This window comes from Apteryx rowi, unplaced genomic scaffold (assembly GCF_003343035.1).
Source record: "Apteryx rowi isolate R43461 unplaced genomic scaffold, aptRow1 scaffold_17, whole genome shotgun sequence".
NCBI lineage: Eukaryota > Metazoa > Chordata > Aves > Apterygiformes > Apterygidae > Apteryx > Apteryx rowi.
In genome coordinates this window covers 2,449,208-2,474,569 of record NW_020447974.1, presented here as the reverse complement: position 1 = coordinate 2,474,569, position 25,362 = coordinate 2,449,208, and the positions used below count along the sequence as shown (strand labels likewise).

General features: G+C 39.1%; 1 protein-coding gene across 1 annotated transcript in view; it reads left to right on the top strand.

Moving 5' to 3' along the window:
- Window positions 1-12,847, top strand: part of CEP152 (centrosomal protein 152) — a 35,932-nt gene extending 23,085 nt beyond the window's left edge. Inside the window, exons 20-27 of the mRNA XM_026060532.1 lie at window positions 202-852; window positions 3,546-3,720; window positions 5,212-5,391; window positions 8,891-8,972; window positions 9,069-9,175; window positions 9,914-10,070; window positions 11,078-11,181; window positions 11,412-12,847. Coding sequence (XP_025916317.1) covers window positions 202-852; window positions 3,546-3,720; window positions 5,212-5,391; window positions 8,891-8,972; window positions 9,069-9,175; window positions 9,914-10,070; window positions 11,078-11,181; window positions 11,412-12,451 — 2,496 coding nt within the window. The 3' untranslated portion in view covers window positions 12,452-12,847. The remainder of the gene's footprint in view (window positions 1-201; window positions 853-3,545; window positions 3,721-5,211; window positions 5,392-8,890; window positions 8,973-9,068; window positions 9,176-9,913; window positions 10,071-11,077; window positions 11,182-11,411) is intronic.
- Window positions 12,848-25,362: the final 12,515 nt, after the last annotated feature.

The window sequence follows — 25,362 nt, the reverse complement described above, 5'->3', positions numbered from 1 at the left end:
GGGGTATGTGTGGGAAAGGCTGCTGGGCTTATCTTACTCAACAGTATAATGAAATGTATGGTGGTAACCTATCAAATGGCTTAATATATGGTGCTGGCATTCAGCTGTTTCTTGGCTCTTAATGCAGTTCATTATGTAGTACATCATGCTTTAAAATGAACTGTGTATTTGTTAATGAGCTGTTTCTGTTATATTCACCAGTTAGCTCTAGTTCTCTCAGCTGCTGAAGAGAAATGGAAGAAAGAATTTGAGAATACAGAGAAATCTGGACCAAGAATGAAAGAACTTGAAGAAAAGGTACTTTCTCTCAGAAGGGAATTGGAGCTAAAGAAAGAAGAAATCCCTGCGACTATCAAAGCAGAAGTAGCAAAAGCCCGTGCTCAGTGGAATAAAGAAAAGCAAGAAGAAATTCTCCAGATCCAAAAGCAAAATGAAAGAGACTACCGTTCATTTTTAGATGATCATAGAAACAAAATTAAAGAGGTACTTGCAACAGCAAAGGAAGATCTTGTAAAGCAGAAAAATGACCTCTGTATGCAGAAAGAGGCAGAAATAAAGATGTTACTAGACCAAAAGCAGCGAGAATGGGAGGCTCAGCAAACAAAGAGACTTCAGGATGAAATTAATCGATATGAGGAGAGAACGCTGTTTGAACTTGAGTGCTTGTTAAGAGAAATCCATGAAGAACTAGTCAACTGCACAAATAATGAGCCTTCTTGGAAGGATAAGTGTTTCAGCTCTCCTGTTCAATTAAATCATCAATGCAAAGAGAAACTAAAGGCTTGCCTACAGAAGGCCTACAGAAGCACAGTTTGCACAGTCCTGGAAAAGGCTGAGCAAGAATGGAAAGAGGTAATGTTTCTGTAAATTATAACTACCAACCAGAAGAGAGATTTGGGAAATGACAGTTTGACTCTACATTATTTTCTCCTAATTAAAAATATTCATATGACCCTGAGAATCAGTCCTACATTTGAGTTCCTTAATAACAGTCCTTTAGAACTGTAAAAGGAGGCTAAATCTGCCTTTAACAAGTGAAAAGGAATAAGGTAGGTGTAGCTTTCACATTCTTAATGCTCAAGCTAGAGAAAATCTGGTTAGAAATCACTTTATTTCTAATACAAGTCATTAATTAATGTGATCCATCTACCATCTGAACTTTGGGAGCCTGTTAAGAGCTTCTAGTGACCTCTTAGATGGGTACTTCTATAATTAAGGCCTATGTTATTAGCTGCTGTACCAGCCCATGCAAATAAGTGGAGGTACACCCTTGAGCTGTGCTGACCGTTGTATGGTAGTGGTCCGACACCACTGTTCTAATAGTTAATGCATCTGTAGGGATGGAATGCCATCCTTTTAGCTGGTTGCCTTAATTGCCATCAAGGTAAGTCGAGTTAAGGTAAAAGCAAATCTAGTCTAAAAGCAGAAAAATCTAGTCTAAAACAGATTATTTACAAAAGCTTATGATGATGGAAGTGACAGAAAACCATGCTTATTAAGCTTTTGAGTCATCTCCAAATATTCCCCCACCACACACATCAAGCTGTGTACACAAGTGACAAACTGAAATATTTACTCAAGTTGTGTGGTAAGGATTTTGGTCTATACATGTTTGTGTGTTAAATTGTTCATGGCTTCTGTGTATTTAGCAAGTATTAGGCACTTGCCCTTTTAAAACAGGTTTGCTGCAGCCTACTAACAAGTTCCTGACACAGTCTTTAAAAAGAAAGAACCCCCCAAACATGATATATCACCTCACTCTGCAGAGTGTTTATTTAGAAACAGCATGTTACTGATATCAATTTTTTTTTTTAAGCCAAAGTGAAATACAATATTGTTTTCCTAATTGCAACAGAACACAAAATAAATGATAAACATGGCTGGAGCTCTCTGGCTCGCAGCCTAGAGATAAAATGGTGAGATGAAATGTCATCTTTAGATTGTGATCTCGGTCTATTCCTTTGCAGTCAGTAAAATTACACTAATGTAAAATCACTGTGAAGTACTGGGCCTAATGATTAGTCAATACATGAAGCTAATTATCTTCTTTACGAAGTATCAACCATTGTGCCTTCATTAGATGTTAATTTTCTGTTTCTTATTGTTTTTAAGAGCCTTCATTTGAGCTGACTCCAATATTTAGTGAAGATATCTGTCCTGGAATGTGTTTTTTACCAAAATAATTGGTGATAAAATGATGCCAAACAGAGTAATCCATAGTAGATGGTTCTTATATCTGTGACCTCTGCTGGGCCATTTAGTGGGAAGACTTTTCACAGCCTTTTTGGGAGTAATTTAGCAGACTATAATATTCCAGTGAGGTGATTGCATAGTGACCATGGATCGCATTTCTTCTGTTTTTTCCTTCTAATATAAATAAAGGTGAAAACACTAAACTCTTCTTGCAAATTATCTGTAGTGGAGCTAAATAATTGACAAATTGTTTTATCTCAGGTATAACAATCTTGCTTAACYTTATTCTGGTTTAGGAAATCCTTTTTTATGTGCCTGCCCAAATGAGGAAAACTATCCTACTCCTCTTTTAGAGGAGTTTAGGACTAAGCAGAATTTTGTCCAAAAGCTCCTTTTGTTTTTCTGTTGTTTTGACAGATTCCTCTTTTGCAATGCTTATGCTTGCAGTAAGTTTTTGATTATGGGGAGCATCCCATCGGAAATGCCATTGCTACCCAACATTCAGCAGCTATGGAATTATCCAAGAATAGGACGGGAAAAAGAAATTGTCTTATTTTTCAAGAAAAGGTGGGGGGTGGGTAGTGGTGGAAATGTATATGAAATGATTTCTCATGACACTATTAATTAAATTTCCTAGTGGTAGCAAGTTTCTGTTCAGAATTTAGTCCTTTAAAGATTTCATATATCATAAATTGCACGATTAAAAAAGAGAATCAGAAGTTCTTGCTTAAGCCTGATGCGTCTTTTGCAACAGATATGCATGTTCTTGGTAAACTGTTATTAATATGCAACTTCAAAGCGTTGATTGGCTTGAACCACATTTGAAGTGTCTGCATGGTAGAGTCCTCCTCTTAATATCCATCCTTAGTAATGTCTTCTATTATGCTACCATGACACTAAAGAAGTGACACTATTTCTCTTGATGACTTTCTTGTCCCTCTACTAGCCTTGTTTATGCATAAACTTGCTAAATGAGTCCAAACCCTTTTTCTGCTAGATATGCCTTTGAATAGTTGAAGCTTACTTATTTTTTTTACAGACACTGTTTAGTTGTGTGATGTTAAGGGCTATTGACACTCCTAAAGTAAACTCTCAGGATAACCAGGTACTACTATTGCAATGAATTATACTAGGTACAACTTTTGCATGTTAGAATAGAGATTTCCCTCACAGTTCAAGCTGCTATCTACAGTTCTATGACAGATTTTAAACCTAAGATACACTTACTAAAACTAATCGGGCTGCTAAGTGTGACTTGTTTTTACTCCTAACATTCTCTTTTATTTACTCAAGTTAGTGTTGAACGCTTTTTTGGTATGTATTGGGTTTTCAGAGAGTGTTTTCAATTGCAGAAATACGAAGAGCTACTGAGTAAGGTAAATGAAAAAACATACTCCTGTGTGCAAAGTGGTGAAGGAGAAACTGGGGACATGGCAAGACCTCCTGTATACAGTGTTGGACACCAAGTAGAAATACAAAGAATGCTAAGAAGACGGCCACCTTCACAGGAAACTGAAACGGATAAAGGTACTGTTTTTGTTTTAATTTAAATTGATAGATCATATCATACAGTTAAGCTTGTTAATAGTGGTCTTTAATAGTTGATAATTTATTGAATCTAATGCACACTTATTTAACTAGTGAAAATATGGATGACAGAGGAAGACATCGTTTTTCCCCATGTTAAAGTTGTTTAATGCTGCAGTAGCTTGTACTGTATTAGAAATGCACAAACTGCATGACAAATGGTACTGGTGTCTAGCATTACTGATCTAATGCTACATTTGGTGTCTAGCATTACTGATCTAATGCTAGACTTCAAGAGCTTTACTTTTAATGAATATTAGTAGCTTTCTGCTTTTTAAAGCTATTCTTCAGGAATGAATAGCTGTAGTATCTGCTGCAGATTTAAATACTCCTAGGTGGTTGTGGACAGAGGAATGCTAATACCTTCTGTATTTGGCAGCTAGTAAGCAAGCCCATGTTAAGCATGCTATGCAGGGTATAATCTAAACTGTGCCTCAAAAATGGATAATATTAAACTAGTGCTTTGAAGATCAAATAATATTATTTGTTCTTGACAGTAGACAAGATGAAGAATTCTGTTTTCACGTAAAAGACATTGTCATGTCAAGAATTATACTTCACCTGGCACAGTAGTTATTCAGATTCTTTTAATCAAGAGCTTTGTTTTAGGAAACCTGAATTTGCAGGATGCCTTTGTTGGGTGGTGGTGTGTGTGTGTTTGTGTGGTGGGTTGTGGGTTGTTGTGTGTGTTGTTGTTTTGTTTTGTTTTTTAGCATTGTAGCTTTTTGCAAACCATCATGCATACTATGGAGACAGCATAGCTGGAGAAAAAACTTCATGGGAGGCACAGAAATCTCTCTTGGGCTTTCTGTTTAGTTTGAGTTCTTATGCAASCAAAAAAACATAAAGCAACAAAACCCAAGAGAATCTTTGGCCTTATGCCTATAATGTGGCTTGAATTCCTTCAACACCAAAATAACAAACCAGCTATTAAACGCAAAACAATACAAGCAATGCAGCTCTTCTGTCTCTAGAGCTCCCTGTCCTGGCTATAGAGAGCAGCCGTTGCTCTCCTGGAAGTAGCCCAGTCTTTGTAAATCTCCTAGCTTAACTAGACTCAGCCGTGTGTGAGCCTTTGCAGCTGGGAGTGTCTCTCCTGCAGATGATTCCAAAAGCCCCTGTTTGGCTTTTGTTAACAAAGTTCAACGTGCAAATCTCATACCACTGTCTATGCTGAGACCTCTCTCTAGACTCAAAGCATCACAAATATGAGTGTATTGAGGCTGTGAGGGCTCAAAGACTTGATAGATATTGTTGCACATTCTGTAACTGGAATCCAGCCTTTTGTGATTCTTTTAATTGGACTAATATGTTGTATGCTTTCCTAGTGAAAGAAGGAATATCTGAGTAGAGCACTGGAAATGGTAAGGTTGGGTTTGATTCTTCTTAGTCCCATGGGTGATGTATAACTTTTAGTAATTGCTGTTGCAGATCAGAAATGTAAGAAAAGGAACCTTTGGTCTCATGAAGATTTTTGCTCTGAATGCTGCTGCCAAGAGCTTGAAAAAAAGGAGACTGTGTGCCAGGATTTGAAAAGAAAGTTGGAGAAAGCCTGCAGACATCTTCAGCTTGCTGTAAGGGAGCACAAAGCTAAGGCAGAGCAAATCCAAGGTTAGGATTGTTACTCACCTAGAGAAAACTGAAGAGCTGTGCCTTGTTGGCTGCACGGAATCTTTCATCTCTTGTGTCATATAGCTTTCAGTGGATGTAGCAGGGGTGTGTGTGTGTATAAAATAATATGCATATAGAAAAAAAGTAATTAACTCTTGGCTCTAAACATTATGTATCACACTTATGTGTGTATTAAGAAGAAAATACAGGAAAAATGAACACACAGCAGATGTTCTTTGAATTTGTGTACATGTGGATCCCATTGCCAGTGAGGGTTATACACATCTATATTTGAGTCTGGGAGGTCTTGAGCTGGCTCCTTTGAGGCTGTACTGGTACTGTGCACATACTCATCCCCCCATAGTAGGAGTATAAAGAGCAGAGTGGCCCCAAATGCCACTTGGTTCCTCTTGGCACCAGTGTTAATAAGCCATTGTCCACAGTTTTCTTGTATCTTCCTGCAGTTAGTAATAGATTTAAGCTGTAGTTGTTCTGTTTTCTTTTTTTAATGTTAAACTAGGATTTAAGTAGTTCTTATGTAGTTTCTTTGCCTTTTAAATCAAGACATTCTTTTTATGTTGCTTTGCAATAGAGAAATATATGGCAAATGACTGAGGAAAGATCTGTAGTTCTTAAATCTTTCTTATGTGACACGTATGTCACCCAGTGACAGATATTAAATACTTGGGCTGTTTACAGAAAGGTCATTCAAAGCAAGGATCCTACTGGTAGTATAGAAATGAGGCTTTTCTGAAGCTATTTCTGATGGAAAAAGATAATGCAAAGTAACCAACTTGAGATTCCTCTACTGTGGCAGTCTGCTTCTGATTGAGAAGTGATACCCTCCGATAGTCTAGTTCTAACAAACAGCCCAGAGACTGGAAAGGTTTCAAACTATAGAGTATGAGCGTCTGAGCACTATAGAGCTATTTCATAGTTTGTCCTTACTATCCCAGAGCCAGACTGATGTGGTGTTTTGCTGTGATAGTCTTCTCTGTTGTCTAACATTTACTTTTGGCACTCTCAGCATCAGTATCAAATTCTGTGGACAGACTGATACTGCCTGATGCTAAAACTTCCCTGAGACTTTGTCATCAGTTTAGTTAATTGCAGCATTAGCTGAATTGATATTGCTAGTTGTGTTTATCATGGATGCTCTTGCACCTTGTGCATCTCTCATCCTTTCAGGATATTAGATTCCATCCTTTATTGCTTTATGTATCTCAGTAAAAGTCTCTACCCATAGTAGAAACTGAGATAACAAGGATAACTCTGTTCTGTATAAAAACCCTTTGCAGTACCTGTAACTACCTCTCTTAGCTCTCCCTTTCTGGGCCTTGTATTTTGGCTGTTTGCTCAGAGGAAGTCTGATTCATCTGTCTCTGAATGGTAGCAAAGTTGTGTGGGTTGTTTTTTTTTTTTTTTTTTTCTGAGAGCAGTTGTAGAAAGGATGCCTGCTCTGCTTAGTTCCTGTGCTTGAGAACCTTTGTTTTCTTTCCTGTTTGAAACATAATTTACCATGTGGCACAGGATTCCCTTTCAGTTGATATCTGAGGAACTCTTTTGCCCCTTGTTCAGCTATGTGTAAGTTGGTAGAGGTCTTTGTTTTAATTCTTAGAACAAAGAGGATAACATTCTCTCTGAAGGAAAACATGCTGGTGATTTGACTAAGAGCATCACTCTCCCTGTCATGTTTTAATCGGTTGAAGCTGTACACAATAGCGTTCAGGGCATTTTTAGGGTCTCCTTAGAGAACGTCAGGAACTGGACTTGCTGAGCATCCTGGTTCAGGAGAGGTCTCAACTGCTTGCTGAGGGTCAGCAACTCTATAGAATTGTTTGGGCCTGCCTTAGGGAAAGATGATCGTGGACGCTGTAAACGTGTGGCGAATGGTCGGCTTGGAGGGAGTAGGTGCCAAGTAGTAGGTTATACCAAGGGACTAAGTACTCCTATGTGCCAAAGACTGGTTTGTGTTGTGTGGGTTTTTTCTTTTTTAAATATGAAAATTCTCAGTTGCCTGCTCTAATAAGCTTTATGCTCAGCAAGGAGCAGTAAAAGCTATATGTTGTAAGGAGAACATTCTTGCCGGCTAGCGGACTTGTATGAGCAAGGCCAGGTGGGTAAATTACACAGATCTGCAAAATGTTATTTCTCTGAACTTTTTGTCCAAAACCATATAGCTTGTAAACTTACTTGAGCACCAGTGAAAAATTGAAGGATAATAAGAGATCTTCTAATGAAAACAGAGGCTACTACTGTCACTGAGAACATCATGGATACAATTGTCAAATGTTAAAAATGAGATGCAAACCACAAATGAGGATCGTTGAAGGCCATGACTTTTTCCAAACATGGGAACCATTGAATTGCTTCACTCTGTATTCCAGGATTGCTCCTTGCTTTTTGTTTTTTTTTCCATACATCATCCTAGAGAAGGAAGCAAAACCTATCTGTGTCTTTCCCGGGGCTCTGTCCTTTATTTTCTATGTTCTATCCATGAAAGTTCTGATTCTTCCAGCAAAGAGACTCTGCCTTAATAAGGCACACCCCTCTTTGATTGTGGTGGCACTTTTTTTTTTTTTTTTTCTCCTCTCCTTATGTTCACATAAGAATTTCTGTGGCTGGGTGCATTAGTGGTATCTCCAGCAAGCATAGGTGTCCAAGGATAGGTAGGAACTGACACCAGTTCATGCTGCTTTTCTTCCCTGAAATAAGGAATCTAGTAATCAACTGTAGATGTCATGGTTGTATCCAAGTTTGTCTATGAATTCTTCAAGTTATGGTAATTACCTGTGCCCTTTTCAAAAATAATCATTTCCTTAGATTATATTAAATGGCTTGTAAATGGATTTTCAAGATCTTTAACTCCCACTTTAGAAAATGACACACTGGCGTCAGTACGCTATCTGTACTTCATGGTCAACAGACTTCGCTATGGGCCCTAAGTCCGAAGCTTTGAGGGGGCCTTTTGTCAGCTCTGTTTGCTCATTCTCTGTGCTGACTCATAATATTTAAATGGTTTTAGAAGCATTGAACACAGGCTCAGCACGAAAGTCTAACCTTTTCTGTAATATTAACTTGTGATTATTAAGAAACAAACATTTTATATTTCACCATCCCGAAGAAGCTATAATTGCTAACCCACAAACTAATCATTCTTTTCCAATGCTTGTCAAACCACCCTCGTTATTCCCCTCCCCCCCCCCCCATATGCCCACCTGATATACCTGAAGTTTCACCTCCAGCTCAGGCTCAGTCATGACATATAAAGGCTTTAAGATTACTTACTCTATTAGATGCTTTTGTATTCAGACCTCACTGGATTGAGTTCTGATCAATTTGTAAATGTTTGTCACTAACAGCTGTGCATATGCTGTTGATGCTTTGTAACATTGAATTCTTACACCAGAGATAGCAGTTACTATATAGTAACTTATGTTGAAGTCTACTTGAATTTAGAGAAATACAATGAATTATGGTTCATGACTTGTTTTTATAGAAAATGAGAAGGCTCTAGAGGCTCTGATTGCAGAAAACTCTGAGATGAAGATTAAACTCAAAGACCTGAGAACACCACCAAGGTATTAAAAAAATATATATATGTGTATATCTAAACAAGCTGGTTTTTCATAAGATAAGCTGCCTTTCTTGTGCTGTATAACTTGTGTGCTTTTCAGGTCATTGTCAGAGGGAGCCATCTCAAAACATTGTACATCCTGTGACAGTGTAAAAGGGCTGGAAGAAATGCGTGTTCAGTACATTAAAGCTGTGAGCAAGATTAAGAGTAAGTATTAAAGTATAAAAGGCTAGGAGAGCAAAATTTACTTTGTTAGTTCTTCCTCCTTCAGCCAATTCACACAAGAATCTGACAGCAGAGTCATATAGGAATTACATTTGCTTTCTTAATAGAGTAAATGTGAGAAATGGAATTGTCTTGTACAAGGCTTAGTGTGATGGCTTAAGTCTTGTTACACCATCCTTACTTTGTACAATATTGTGTATTTTTAAATGGTAAGGTCTATTTTGTGAACTGATCTTGTTTCTCCAACAATCTGCCTACCCCCTTAGCTTGTCCTGAGGGAAAACTGACTTCTCCTCTGGTACTATGTCCTGTGTTCTGGGCTTTAGTCAGCAGCCTTTTGACAGAGGAGAGGGGACTAAGACCAATGCTAGGTCTTATTTGACAGCAGCAGGTCCCCAAGTGCCAGCTGTACTGCCATTGAAGAATTCTTGGACCCAGATTTACCAGCATTCCTCCCAAATCCCTGTGCTTAGCATTGCCTATTGGCTAAATGCTGCTGAGGAGCCAGTGACAGCCAATATGAAACATTGAACAAGAACTTAACTGGCTGGCTCTGGGTCCTGCATGGCATTTAGTCAATAGGCAATGCAAGGCACAGGGATTTGGGAGGAATGTTGGCTGGTAAATCTGGGCCCTTGCTGCCTTGCTCCAAGTCTGCTAGACAGTCCCAGTTCCTTTTTCCCTTTAGGGAGTCGGTACTAATGAAGTGTGTTTGCATAGGTGATATGCTTTGTTATATCCATGAAAGTAAGGAGAGAGCAGCTGAAATGATTAAAGTGGAGGTTTTAAGAGAGCGCCAAGAAACTGCTCGGAAAATGCGCAAATACTATTTGACGTGCCTTCAGCAGCTTCTTACCGATAATGGGAAACATGAAGGGTAAGTTCAATTATATTTGTCTGAGAATTAGTATGGCTTTTGAAAGAAGTGCAGTAAACTTCTAGTTTATTGTTGAGTTTGTCCAGTAGTGGTTCAGCCCATCTTGGAGCAAACCACATCTAACCTGAAGTCTTGCTAGTCTGCTTTAGGAGTATCCCAGCAGGTTGGCATGGGGTTCCCAGTGAGTTTCATGACTGAGAACTGTTGAGTAGTCCGATATACTGTCTTTCCAGGGTTCTTTGACTCCTTAATATTTCCTTCAAGTAAAAATGCAGGGTTGAAACAAAAAAGCACTGGGATTTTGCAACTGTTGTACATCTTAATTTTTGAAAGGAAAACTGCTTTGAAGGTGATCTTTTAAGATTGAGGTAGTAAAAATTTTTTTGTTCTTCATTGCTTGTGTGAAGTATTAAGAAGACATAAAATACTTAAAACATTCTGCTTTGTTTTTGGTTTCCCCTGGTCTTGCTGGAAGACTTGCCAAGGTAGTCTGACCTTTCTGAGCCTTAAYTGAAGAAGCAGGGCTGTTTTTGGATTGTTAACAAATCTTTCTCTGGAATGTGTGTATGACAGCTGATCACTTGTATTTTTTAATGCCTATTTAACAGTCTGTATTAAGAAACACCTCTAGATGTGCAGTGCCTTTGACTTGGCAGTTTTCTAATGATTTGTAGAATATTCCAAGATAGAATCCTGTAAGCCTTATCTATTTCCATATAATAGAAGTAAAAGTTAAGACAGTATTTTGGACAATGGACATTTGAGAGTGAACATTAGAAGCCTTCTTTATGGTATGTAGGCTTTTGTCTTTAAAAAAAACCAAACAAACAAGAAAACAACAAATTCTGCTTTTCTCTGTAATATAGATCTGTTAATAAATGGTGGCTGACATAGAAAGTGTATGCATTCTGCTGTTAAAGTTATTGATAGCTGTAGCTGAAATGACATAGGAAAAACTAATTAACCTTAAACTAAACTTTTTTTTAATGTTCTGCGATTCTCGGCAGAGCTGAAAAGAAAATAATGAATGCTGCCAGCAAGCTGGCTACAATGGCTAAAGTCCTTGAAACGCCTGTTCGACACACACCCCAAAACAAAACTACCCGCTCAGGTATGTTGGATTATACAGTTCTCTTACTTGTCCTAAAGGTTTAGTGCATAGAGTACTGAAAATACAGATGGGCGGTGAAATAATAGTTTTTTGTAAGCTTGCCAACTGAAATGTAGACATGAGCTGCTTATTTTGATAGTGCTAATACTGACAGTTCTTTATAAAAACTGATTTTTCTTCCAACATTAATGTTTCCTTCAATTAATCAGTTTCCTTCCCTTCTCTCCTAGCTCTACTATTAAATTCTGATCTGCCAACTGGAGTTGAGCACTCAAAAAGAGATTTCATGCTTCAAACTAGGCCAAACCATATGGAAAGCAAATCATGTGCTGAAAGTATTACCCAAAAAGCCAATGATAAAGTTGTTCAGAAATGTGTACCACATGACTTGAGACAGCAGTTTGTTGCAATGCAGAACGAAACACAGTATGTGCTTCATGAAAGAGTGACTTCAGATATCCAGAATGGGAATAACTCTAAAAACCTACATGATGCTTCAAGAGATGCTCTGTCAGGGTTTTATCCAAATGAAGATGGAAGAAGAGAAAAATATGGCCCCATTGTAAATGCAGACGAAGGACTGTTGTGTGCAGCTAGCGATACAGCACATCAGAATACCCCTCCATCTGCTTCTCAAGTAAAGTTAGGAACTATGCATACATCCAGCTGTATGAATGGCCTTGCCATCTCTGGGCCAACTCATTGCATGCTTGAGAGCCAAAATGAAAGAACAGTCTTGAAAGAAGATAAATGTAACCAGCTGTATGGAAAGTGGAAGACCACATCCAAAAGAACTCAGGATTTTGATCAAGAAACTCCAGAAAGGGATGAAGGAAACTGCAGTGAATGGAGTTCTGTGAATGGAAGTCTGCACCTGGATAGTGGCAATATGTCTCTTCTGTATCCCAAACAAAAAGCTGGTACTAATGACCAAGCACAGATGGTGTACTGTGAAGAATTTCCTCACATCAAGTCATTTTCCTCTGCAGATGAAAATGATGGTACTTCTTGGAGAGAACTTACTAATGACAAGATCCTTGGCACAAAAAACAGCACAGAAGTTTACAGTAAAGACCATCTGAAAGTGAATCTAGAGCATACTTCATTCCTGAACTCTGACAAATCAAGTCCTGCTGTTGCACAACTCAATGCATCACCAAATTCAAATGTAGGAAAATGCTGCAACCAATACTTGAAAAAAATGGTGCGGGATCCCCAATCTTTTCAGGAAGATAGCGGTTTTGATAGCCCGCTTTCTAACCTGAACTGATATCAGTAGTTCCTCATTTTTGGGGTGTGTGTGTGGGTGGAATCATATTTAAATAAAAGCTTGAGGAATGGGGAAAACCTGATCAATGTTACACGATTTCAGACTGTTACATGAAGAAATGCTATAAAATTAATATTAATGCAGACTTTTGTTTACCTTTGTCTTGACTTTTGTAGTTGTTTATAGTGTATTATATGTTTATTAAATAGAATCTATTTTTATATTTTAAGTTTAGCTTGCAGTACACTGTTTGTTTATATAAAACAAAGCTACTGCAAYTTGTGGTAATCTTTTAAAATGGTTATGAAAACCCAGAGCTCAGTATGAGAGATGTTTTAGGGTTTGAAATAATTGTTTTCTGTTGACTTGTCCATTTTGAAAGACCCCCTTTAAGCCTCTGTGCATACCTGTAATAAAAGCATAAATACTTGCATATTTCTATTAAATTATTATAATCAAATTTCAAGTATGTCTTCCCTTGGGTACAGCAAGAAATAGCTCATACTGGAAGAAGGTTTAATTTAGAATAACCACGTTTTACAGATGTTCCTTAAATAGCACAAACTGTCGATTTTAACTAAAGATGCAGTCATGTTTCGCTTGATGCTTAGCAAGCTTCCCTTTGAAGGCCTGCTCATGTTTTGTAGGGAACTGTGAAATGCACAATTTAGACTTTTGCTGTATCCAGTGGGGGTGTTTCCCCCTGCCCCCCCATGCTTTTGGCATTGCATTTCATTTCTAGGGATACTTTCATGAAAGCAGGAGTCTTGCTGCTGGCTTTATTGGCTCCTTCACTTTTGTTTACACAGTGTGATTAAATAATACTTACTGCAGCTAATAATATGGTTATGGCCCAGCAATTCACATGAACAGTAATGCAGAATATGTAAACAAAGATTTTACCTCCCATTATTTTGTAATGCTAGGAGCAGCCCCTCCCTGCCCCCCAGCCACCCCCAGCATTCTCTCAGAGTATGTATACGCATTTCATATGTAACACAACCCTTAACTGCTATAAGGATGCTCATTTGCTCTTTCAGATTTGAACAGCACAGCCTAATCTGAGATCTTGCTTCAGTTTTTACAAGGAAAATAGTATAAGATTTAACAGAAGAACATATTTAACTTCCTTTAAAACCCCCCGCCTTGCCTGTTTTATCTTTCAGGCCAATTGGCAAAGCAGAAGGCATTACATCTGGTACACAAGACTGATTACCGACTTGAAGCTTTAGTCAGGAGATCTAATGAGAGGAGTCTGAATTTCTTGGGGGCCCTTAGTGTCACCCATAAATCCAATCCCGCTTCCTCTTTAGTGAAGGTGGGGTTTGTCATCTTCAGCGGGAGCAAGACCAGGCCCCAAGAGACCTCTTGTGCCTAAACAAACATGGACAGTGGTTAAGTTCAAGGGCCAAATTCCAAGCTCTTAGCTAAGGAAATAACTGTGGCCTTGTCTGTAGGGGAAAGTTTTTACTAGTTATCCCACTCTAAACCCCACGTGGATGCTTTTTTTTCAATGTAAGAGTGGCTTTTTTGGTTAGCTTAAATGTTTTCCCAAATTGCATAAGCTTAAAAAGAAGTATGTTTATTCCAGTATGAGGTGCTTGCACAGATTTTTAAACCAATATATCAGATTAATTCATTCCTTGGCTTAATCCAGAAACCTTCCCGAGCTGGACAAAGCCCATGTCTATAGACGTAAATATGCAACTGTTCTGTAGGACATGACAGAGCGTTCAGCCAGAGCAGTCAAGGACCCATCCTGCGAGCAGCTGTAGTGAGATTTTGCCCAGCATTCTGATGCAGCACACTTCACCCTTCCAAAAAACATGTGTGATCGTGTTTTTTCCACATTATCATTCACCTGAGATGGGGTGAATATCTTTTTTGTAGCTGGTCCCCAAACTGCCAAGCTTAGTGCGTATATGCAAACTGCTTTCAAAATCCTTTCAAAACTTAACTTTTTATAGTGCATTGTATTTTATGTCATCTTGTTCAATGCTCTTTGTATGTGTAACTTATAGTTTCTAGCTTTTAAAAAACTTCCTATGCTTAAAAGCTCCATGACTTCAGTGCAGAATAAAATACTTAATGATCCTAATCATGATAAATTTTGGACAGCTGCCAATTTTCAGATACTTGGCTTAGAAGCTGAGATCCTCCACTGAAGAAAATGAATCTTGCTCGTTCCTGCGCGCACCAGCAAAAGCGAAGGCTGCAGCAGATTGCAGCGACGGTAAGTAACGAGGACAAGTCTCATCAGCAAACTCCAAAGCCTGACTTGAGAAAAGGTTCCTGTTTGGATGGCTTTCCTCTCTCTTATGTGGCAGGAAGAATATGTCATGCAGACAGGCAGATGAGGCAGGGCACAAAACCTTTCCRATCACAACTAGTAAAAGCAGGAAAATTTAAATGTAGGTGTTAGATTAGATACAGTTGCTGTTTTAGTGTATATCATATCACAGTACTGGACAGTATCAGTGACCAAAATTGTAATGCACGTGGGAATGTGTATGTGGGTAAAGATTCAGTTAAATCCTTGCTCACCTAATTCTGTATCTTATTACACCGACAACTCCAGAGAGCTCCAGAGCTGCTGAGGGGATTGTGTTTTCCTTAATGAGAATCAACTGCAAAGGCCCGAAGAGGAGCTCCAGACCCAAACAGCAGCAGGCCTTCGCTGGTGAGTAAAGTTTTGAGGGACAAGGAAATATTTAGCCCAAGAATCCACAGCTCCTAGTCAGAAGCATTCCTCAGCCCTTGTTCTTGTAACGTCAGTAGGAAAGAATGAAGCAACAGCAGGCTAACGTAGGGGTGGCAACTCCCCAAACTGGCCAGCTGACACCAGTAGGAATGGGGGACGTGGTGTTGCAATACGTGTGGTTGGACTAGTACAGCTGAGCCAAGATTGTAACAGCCACTAAACGAATATCTCAAAATAAGTTTGCCATATGTTTTCAGCTGCTGGGCTATATTGCTGAAAGAACTTACCTGTTTTATTCAATAATTCATTACCAACTGTTAGGTCTTTTTGATTCAGATGGTTGCTTGTTTTAATATTGTATTTACACTATAGTAGCCAGTTACCTAGTTCTATTCTAGTGATGTTGCAGTTTAGTGTTATTTAGCTTAAGCTTTGTTTAACTACCCCCCCCCCCCAAAAAAAAAAGCAGTAGCAGAGTGCAATGGTATTTTTTCCTCTGGTAAAGATTTCTGTTCTCTGTGCTTTAGCTGATTCATCTTGCAGATGCAGTGTATGTGCACACTCCTGCTTAGAAAAACCTCTTTCTGAGAATGCGTCACTCTTTCGCACAAAAATACCGATACTATAGTAGCTATTTCCAAGATGCCTGTATCACACTGTGTTAAGGAGGTAACTGTAGGTTATTACTTTAATGTAAAATTTATGTTTACATAGAACTTAAACATCTTTTATGTAGTTAGATGTACATGAGTTGCTTGTGTGCAATGTATGTAGCAGGGATGTGCTGGATTTGTCCTTAACTGATGCATGTTTTGAGATAATTTTATTCTTGGTGTCTGTCATTTTAGCCTGTGTATCTTCAGTGGCCTCTTTCAGCTGGAATGAAATAGTGACACTTCTGTTATGTTAGAGCAACACCCGAAGCTATTAATGGAGAAACTTCAGAATAGATGTAGCATAAACAAGATTTAAACACCCACCTTCTTTATTTTTAGTAGGCATGTGCTTTTTTCAAAACTACAACTTGCTGTGGTAGGAGACAAGGTTTTARGCTTTCAGTGTTGACATTTCTTCTTTTCACAAACACTGTCCTCCAATTCTGAGCACCTTTTCCTTTCTGCATATTATCATTATCAGCAAACTGAGCTTACTCTTCTGTTGGGTGCAAGATGGAAGAAAACCAACAAGAAGGATTCAAAGTAACTATGCCGTTTGTTAACATAATGTCGGAGAGCCTCACCATCCTAACATGTGTTAATGCTTGAGATCTTTGTGAGGAGGGAATGACTGGTTATATGAGTAGGAACTGAGGCCCAGAGAGGTTAAGTAGCTTGTTCAGGAAGTTAAGAAGCCTGAACAGGGAATTAAAACCAGTCCTTTTAAATCCTTGGCTAATGCTTTAACTACCACATTACCTTTTCTTTATATTTGATGGCTTTACTGTGCTTTTACTTTTCTTTGATCTGTCCTCTGTTCTAGTCTGGTCTATCCCTTTGTGGTTTTTGTTTGTGCTTTTTTTTTAAATTATTATTATTCCCTTTGTCTTTACACTGGCCTATTTTCTTTTCTTTGACTTTGCACTTAGCCTCTTCAATTTTTTGTTAGTTTTAATCTTGGCCTCTCTTTCCCTTTGACTTTTCATCGAGTCTTCTTCTTTGCTTGAACTTCATCTAATTTTAAGATTTATTGATTATTCCTCCCAACATCCTTTAGTTCCCCCTTCCCTGGAGGGGATGTGGGGGGGAATGAATTCAGCACTCTGAATTTCTTCTCCAGAGTGACACGGGTATCCTTTCTAGTGTTGTCCGACTCCTGACTTCTTTGTGACCATTCTCTCAACCTCTTGTTTTAGCCTTGCTCATGTATGATTTGAGGCTTAGAGGCTCAAGCCTAGCTTCAGTAGCAGTTTGCAAGCAAGTGAGCTGGCTGCCTTCTCCTCCTCCTGAAGTTACAATTTGCATAGTATGGGTAGGTCTTCTCTACCTTTTAATTTTCTAAAAATGTTATCCACTCCTTTCGCCTGACACAAGGCAGAATTGGCTACACTGATGTTGGTCCTAACAGATGTTTGTCCAATGTGTTCTGAAACATCTCTGATAATGGAAACTCTACAACTGCCCAGACAAATCCCTTCCAGTAGCTTGTAATCCTCAGTGCTGGAAGGCTGTCTCCCCATTCCCTTCACATCTTACTGAACCCTTTTGCTGCAATTTAAGCCCATTACTGCTTATCCAACGGACCAATGATGTGCAAGAGAGATTGTTTTCTTTGGTCTGTCAGCACATTACGTGCTCAATAACTGCTGTGTTTCTCCTCACTTTTCTTTCACCTAAATAGCACCACTTCTTTCGATCTTTTTGCATAAGTCAATTTTTGAGATGTATAGGTCTGTTGTTACATGCAGATGTGGAAAGAGTCCAGAGGACAGCAAATAGTAAATGAAAAAAAAGTTAGACCCTACCAGACTTGACCCTTCCATACTTGATAGTTTTCAGACTGGTTCAATGGTGGTCAATTTTCCTGTAGAATTACTACTTTTTTTTTTTTTTTTTTTTTTGGCAAAGCACCCCACCTATGATTGTGAAAGTCTTTCAGAATTGCTACTATTAAATCCAAGTTCACTAAGTGTAATCTGTGGATATGCAGCTATGAAGAACACTCTGGCTTGTGTTCTTTGGCTTTCCTTAACACCATTAGAATTTCATATCCTGTCACCCCCTCTCTGCTGGACTATCTCTTATTATACTTTTGAGTTGGTACTTTCCACTGAAGTTTGAAGATCTACTTACTACCATACAGTGTCCTTTTTCTCATAAGATCTCAAGCTGGGTATGCTTCCCAAAAGTATTGAGGTACACAGTCACATATATATATTTCAGTCATTCATCCTTAAAACTTGCTGTCAAAGCCATTCTTTTGCTGTTGGAACTCTGTTCTAATGTTTCCCTTTGTTCTGTGGGAGCTGGTAAGATTTCCCATTGAAATTTATTTTAAATATTTGCTCTTTTGTGGAGATTCACTGCACGGTCTTGTCTCCCGCAGCGTAGATGGGTTACAATGGAGACGATGGTAACCTGGCAGTGATACAGGAGCACATTACTTGCAGCTGTAGTGAGATTTCTCCCAGCATTCTGATGCAGAGTACTTCGCACTTCCAAATTAACCATGCTTCTCTCTCTGTTCTTGTTGCTTGAGGAAATACTTCCCTGTTGTGTAGACCTGGGCAGCGATCTATGTGAGAAGCAAAGTTCTTGTTTCCTTGCTTCCTGTACATGCTTACCTACCAAGCAAGTCATTCTCTAAGTCCAGTCCCTTTTTAACACATGCTAAAATGAGTCTGCTTCTACCATGTAATGATGCTTCTTTGTAAATTTGAATACAAGTAAAGAAATTCATTTCTATTGCCAAATGTTCTGGCCGAATGCCTTCCTTGATGTTCTGGCTTCATCCAGATGACGAATGTTCCCTGTCAGCCTGCAGCCTAGTGAGAAGGGACAATGGTACAGAAATACAGTAATTATCTAATCAACTCTGCTTTAGAATGTTAAGCAAATGCAATTCTTTAATACTCTGGTTTTACTATAGCTGTTAATTAACATGTGCAAAAGCAATTTGTACAGTAAAACGGAGTAGAGAGGAAATACTCAGTTTTAAGTTACTTTACTCCCCTCTAGTGGTCTTGTACCATATTTTCTTTTATATAACACTTCCCAATAGATTTAAGGATGGCGTATCAAGGTTCTGTAAAAAAACAAAAGCCGGATGCTAATTTCCCTTCCTTCTCATCTTTTTTTTCTGTAGACTGAAACTAGTTCATAGTGACTGGGATTCTTGCCAATGTAATTGTTCTTTATATGTTGATTTTTAGTTATAGGCCAAACTGCAGCCACATCTGTAGAAAGATGCACACACAGGTCATCATCTGTAGAAGAATCTTAGAGCTGTGTACTAAACCTCTATTCTCTATGCCCTCAAACCTGTTCCAGTGTGGTGGTGGTAGTGTCAATGGCCCTGTGACTCAAACTGCGGCCAAGGCTGTAGAAATATCAGCAAAACCTAGTTACATCTGCAGTGCAATACGTTTATACTGTGAGACATGCCAGTTTTGGTGCATGTCTAATGCTGTTTGGGCCTGTGCAAGTTGTGAGACATCTGGAGACTGCTGAATAGCTGGGATGATCCTTTAAGCTTGCCAGTTGGGTCATTCTGTGTAGGATGTGGCTTCCACTAGCTGGCAAACAGATGAGAACCTATGGGGTCAGAATGGAAACTCCTTGTTTTCCAGTAGTCCACTGTCTCCCTTTTTGAGTCACTGATGTAATCTAAGCTATATAGGTGTGCAGCACAGGCTTAATACAGCAACAGTTAATGGGTAAGTTCTTGGCTAAATTTTTCTTTGAATCCTGGAGTCTGTATTTTGAATGCTTTTGAAATGACTTATTAATACATTATCCTAGGAAAGGATAGGGTACCTCACAAGATGCTTGTCTCTTCTTTCTCTGCTTGGAGCGTGTACCTTAAGAAAAATGTACATGGATGATTCACTTTTCAGAAGCTAGCTGCTCTTTTCAAACTACCCATTCTTAACTTCTCCGTTTTCTTTCAGAATACTTTGGACTATTGTTTGGGAGAAAAAGGGAGGGAAAAACAAGGATATTGAGTCAAAGAACATTTTGACAATAATTTTCTGTTTGAAAATACAGTTCTCTTAATGCTTTGCAAAATTGTGTTTCTCTTCATATTTTGTTATGGAAGAAACTTGGAAACAGTCCAAGAATCAAAATACTTTAGTACTACTTGAGTGGGATCTTTTGTTTTAAAATGAGTCTTAATTTGTAAACTTTTGCAACTTTAAAAAGCCAAAATTGAAATGAAACAGTTTAGTAGATCAAAATCCAGCTTTTCTTCCCTATGATTTTTCTTTTGCGGAAAACTTAAATATCTCAGTTTCCTTCCAAACTGGAAGGAAACCAAATGTGAAAAGTAAAATTCTTCATAAAATAAAACTTCTGTCTTCCTGCACTGCTCTTACAAGGGATTCTTTGCCTGTGTTGGCTATGCATGTTATAATAACCAATAGCTGGAGAAACTATTTCCTATGTTTCTCAAGATTGTTCCCTTTAGGTCATTAACAGATATTTCTAACAAACATGAGCTGAGCCAGTAGAGTCTTTGACTCTGTTTATCATTTTGGATGTCTGAGCAGTCGCTATGGGAAGTTGTGACCAATACATCAGCCAGGGAGTTTAACTTGTTCTACTCTTTTCTTGTACAGCAGTGTCAACAGTCAGACAGAATATAAATCTTTCACAAATACACATGTAGGAGGCAGGTAAGATACATAATGTGAAATAAAACGATCCATACAGCTGGGAAAAGCACATACATGCAGGCAGGTGGTGCAGATGTTTCTTTTCTTAAACAAGCTGGCAGGCCTTGCCTACAGGATTGTGCAGGCCTGGGTAGGGAGGGATCCACAGCCGCTCGGGGCATCCGATCTGGTGCCTGGCAATCCTGCAGGGGGGCTGGTCCCAGCTTTGCAATGTTGACAAGTTTCTCTGCCTCTTTTGGCCGTGTCACTCTTATTCTTCTCTGCAAGTTCAGTTTGTTAGTTCTCTGCATCTGGTCCATGTGGGAGTCCCATAACCTTGCAATTTCGGGCATGCATATGCTCCAGTGCTCTGCTCCCAAAAGCAAATGGTTATTTGCGATCTGCAGCTTAATGTGTGAGTAAAAGTATGACTTTTGGATTTCTGTGCTTAGGAGAAGGGGGAACTTGTAGAGTATGGTATTCAAACTCCACTACCTGAGGACTCCAAAGCAGAGAAAACTTACTGAAACACTGTGGTGCAATAGAAGTATCAGAGGAAGTGACTGAATAGATCCCAATAGCTCTTGAGCCCTGTAACCCTGCTTGTTGTGTCTCTGTAGTAGTTCAGGAGGATCTTATCTAGGCTCAGAACAACTGCTTGGTATATGTGAGTTAAGGCAGGTTCCTTTTACTTAGCTGTGCAGACTTAGATTTAGTCAGAGTTCCTACCAGATTCTTGTAGCTTATCCCTTTCAGATCAGCACACTTCCTACCTTTGGAGTATATCTTAAGCTGGTCTTAAATTTAGACAGAAAAAAAACAAATGTGAGGAACAACCTACTGCCATTCCTTCAGCTCGTGTTAGCAAGAATGAAAGAGGAGGAAGGAATCTATGATTATGTCAAGCCCTTCCCGTGGACTGCTGCATGTAACATAGTCCTTTAAAATATTGCTAGATGCCAGCACTTGATTTCTGTTAGCAAGCTCACTGTTGTTACTACCAGAAGTAGTGCTGTAGCTGATATGAAATTTTTGCTAAAATGTTATAGTACTAGGGAAAAAAACCATGGTAGTTCTCATCCCTTTTTGTAGTTTCTGAAGAATCAAACTGTGGACAAGGGAAGCAGGTCTTAAAAAATGACCATGCAAGGAGTCATGTCCAAAAGCTGTAAGATCTAGTTATGGTAAAAGGTTTGATTCCTGGAGTCATCCTAGAGATGACCCAGCTGGACTCCTTACTGCACACATTTCTACTTTGCTGTCAGCTGCAAGTGTCTTTCCAGCACTGCTTCAGTTTGCCTAGACCTGGTGCTGAAAGCCAAATGGCTAATAGTCTGAAGCTTTCTTCCTGTGCTGTCGGTATAGTGCATTAAAGCCACAGTCTCATCTGGGCATGCTCAGAGCTTCTGTAACACAAAAAAAACCCATTAATTAAATCACCACACTGTCTGCTTTCTTGCAAAAGTGCTGGCAACTGTGGAACACATTTTGCTGATCATCCGAAGAACAGCAACTTACACACCTGGCAGCTGTCAGCCAGCATTTTCTTGAAAGAAGGCTATTTGCTCATAGCTCAGGAGCAGCGCTGAACAAGGCAGACTCAGGTAGTTTTGTGCCTGGGATTTGCAGATTAACACACTGCTGTGTGTTAATCTTCCCAGCATCTTACTGGGCTAGATCCCACCTGCCTTCTGCATAAATGGAAGAACTTCCTCAGATCCTCTTTCTACCCTCTGGTCTTTGTATCACAGATCAACAGAATGCAGAATTTAGTTCCAAACGTGTTGAAAGAGCTCTCTTCTCCAGGATGTGACCTGGTTATGCATGGGGCAAACATTTCCCTTATTAAGGGGTTTGGCCAGTACCATAAATTATAATGTTTTCTTAAAATGTATTGATTTTTATATTTCTCCTTTTTCTCCAGCAAATGGTATTATTATATGGTTTTTGACTGGGGGAGGGAGAAGGAGAGCTTGTGAAACAAACCAGCCAAAGCAGGGTAAGTTGCTACCAGGACTGCTTAAATCAGCTTACCTCTATGATACCACTGGGGGGAAAAAAAMCCCCAAACCTAAAATGTCTAATAAGACTTCAGTTCTAAGATGCTGTAGAAAAGTGTCCTTCTCCAGGATTCCATGCAAAATGATCATTTTCGGTACATACACGCATCAAGGATAAGCTGGACTGACACAGTGGTGCAATGGTTTTTATAACACGTTTAGCTCTAAATTTGTCACTGTTGAACGTGTATTAAAGCATGATACATATGTGAATTTTGAAGATTTTTTTTTTACGAGTTGGAGTAAATTCAAAAAGCATTAGTTCTGTGTTTTAGACAACACTGCCCAGAGTTTTCTTTGTATTTCCACTATAGAGGACTGTGCATACTTAGTCAGCAGGGCTTCACAGACTCGTTGCCATTCTGATTTTGTGGCAAAAACTGAGCCAGGTAGGTAAAGATTCTCATGTATGGGTTAAAGAATGGAGAGGATCGTGTATTTTGAAAAGGAGGAAAGACTTAGCCAATTCTATGGAAGGAATTATTTGCAGCTCTCCATAATGCATCAGAATCTGTGTGATGCTGTTCTCAGAAAATCCACTGCTGTAGCTTAGCTTAACTGTATGGAATAATGTTCGCTGCACTGAAATCAGGGCATGCTCTAAAGTCCCCTGAAATAAGTAGAGAAAAAACCCTTATCTCACGCTTTGGACTGGGCTTGAAGTGCCAAAGGAAGTTTCTCCACACCATTGCAGTGCAGGGAAATTCTGTTGTTTTCCCAATAGTTTATCATAAAATGTGTCCAGACTGGAGTCTCTCAGATTCCCTTATCTTGAAAAGGCAGCATGAATCTCATTATTTACATCACCCACTTTTTGTCCATAAAATTAGACTTCCTTCCTTTTACTGAGGAACATGAGTGGGGAGAAGTCAGCTTTGCTATATAGTCATATATCTATGGATGGATAGATACAGATTTTTTTTTGCCAAGTATCTCTTGTCCATGAATATTTTTTCTTGGCTCTCCCTATGGGTGTCAGATGACATTTTCTCTGCTGACTGTGTGCCTGCTTGACCTCTGTTCTTATTCGTCTGAAGTTATGTGGGGTTTTTTTTTGTTATGAAAAGGAGTTCACAAAGCTAAAAATTGTTTTCAATGTTTTTATTTAAAATTTGTAAAGTGTCAAAATCTCTCACAAAAAAAAACAAAAAAGGCAAACCAACCTCTCCTGAACTCCACCCCATTCATCACAGTAATACCAGTTTTGGCTAGGCTTAGTGTTGATAATTGCAAACCATTAAAGTTGCTTTAAAGGCAGTGTTTTTTTTAAAAAAAAAAAAAAAAAAAAAGCTTAAGGGATTTTTGTATCTTTGAATTGCTTTCCTCATTTAAATTGTAAACTGAATAACTTATACAATAAACATTGGTAAAAATTACTCACATTTCAAGTTTTCTACATAATGAATTGTAAATTATCCCTATATCTCAATCCTCCTTGCATGGAAGAAAAAAGGGTTTAAAAAACATACAGAATTTTCCTCTTGTTCCTTCATGTTCCCACTGTAAGACTGATTATTTGAAATCTATTGCAACTTTTCTTACTCAAACAGCTTAAATTCATTTGGTTACTTGTAAAATGAATATGTTTTTGACTTACAGGAAATAATAATTGCAGTTATTTTCTTATAAAGAAAGGCAATCGGTTTATTTGCATTATTTATGTGTTACAACTGCTTGTTTAGGACACAATGAACTTATTACAAATGGAGCCAATACATAAATGAGAAGGGGCTAATAATGAAACAAAATCATCTTAAAGTCGATAGGAAGTTTCATATTGACTTTGGTGAGCCGAACATACCTAATTAACAGTACTGGATGTGCTGGATACAGTATTTTAAAGATGTATGCATTCTTAAATAAATGGAATATGTTCTATCCAGTGTGGTATATAAGAGAGACCTTGCATCTGATGTGCATTTTGAAGCAATGTAGACCGGCTGATGATGTTTATGGGCCTGATAAAACACCCTCCTGGTGATTCTCAGTAAGTAACTTTTTGTACTTTCAACAGACAGGAAAGAAAACCCCCAAAAGATTTTTATACCCAGTAAGAAGTCAGTCTCCAGATGAGATTGTCTCACTTTAGTTTACTGGTATCTAGAAAACCTGAGGAAATGAGGTCAGCCTTTGGAAAGTTATTGAATAAGGGAAAGCGCAGATCAGAGCTGTACTGAGCTGTTTGCTGGCTGGGGACTAATCGCTGCGCTCCGTGAGTGCCCTTGCAGCGAGGAAGGCCAGCCGCACGCAGGGCTCTATTACCAGCAGTGTCGCCAGCGGGTCGAGGGAAGCGGCTCTTCCTGCCCATCGGCACCTGTGAGACTGCCTCTGCAGTCCAGTGTCCAGTTCTGGGCACCCCGGTACAAAAAAGACGTTGATAAACCGGCCCGAGTCTGGTGGAGGGCCACCACAATGATGGGGGGCTGGAGCATGCATCCTGAGCAGTGGGGGCTCATTCTAGAAGCGAAGGTTAAGGAGGATTTTACTGCTGTCTTTGGGGTATGGATAAGGCAGAGCCTGACTCTTCTTGGTGGTGAACAGCAATAGGATAAGAAGGACAACAAAGGACAAAGGAAATTCCTGTTAAGTATTAGGAAAAGTTCTTCACAATGCGGATGGTCAAACACGGGGATAGGCTGCCCAGAGAGGCTGTGGAGCCTCCATCCTTGGACATGCTCAGAAAGCTGGACAGGGCTTGAGCAACCTTGTACAAGTCAGTCCTGCTCCGTGCAGGGAACTGGAACAGATGATGTCCAGGGGTCCCTTCCAACCTAAATTACTATTTGATTCTATATGAGAGCCATATGCAATGCTATCATAGTGTAATTCCTCCAAGGAA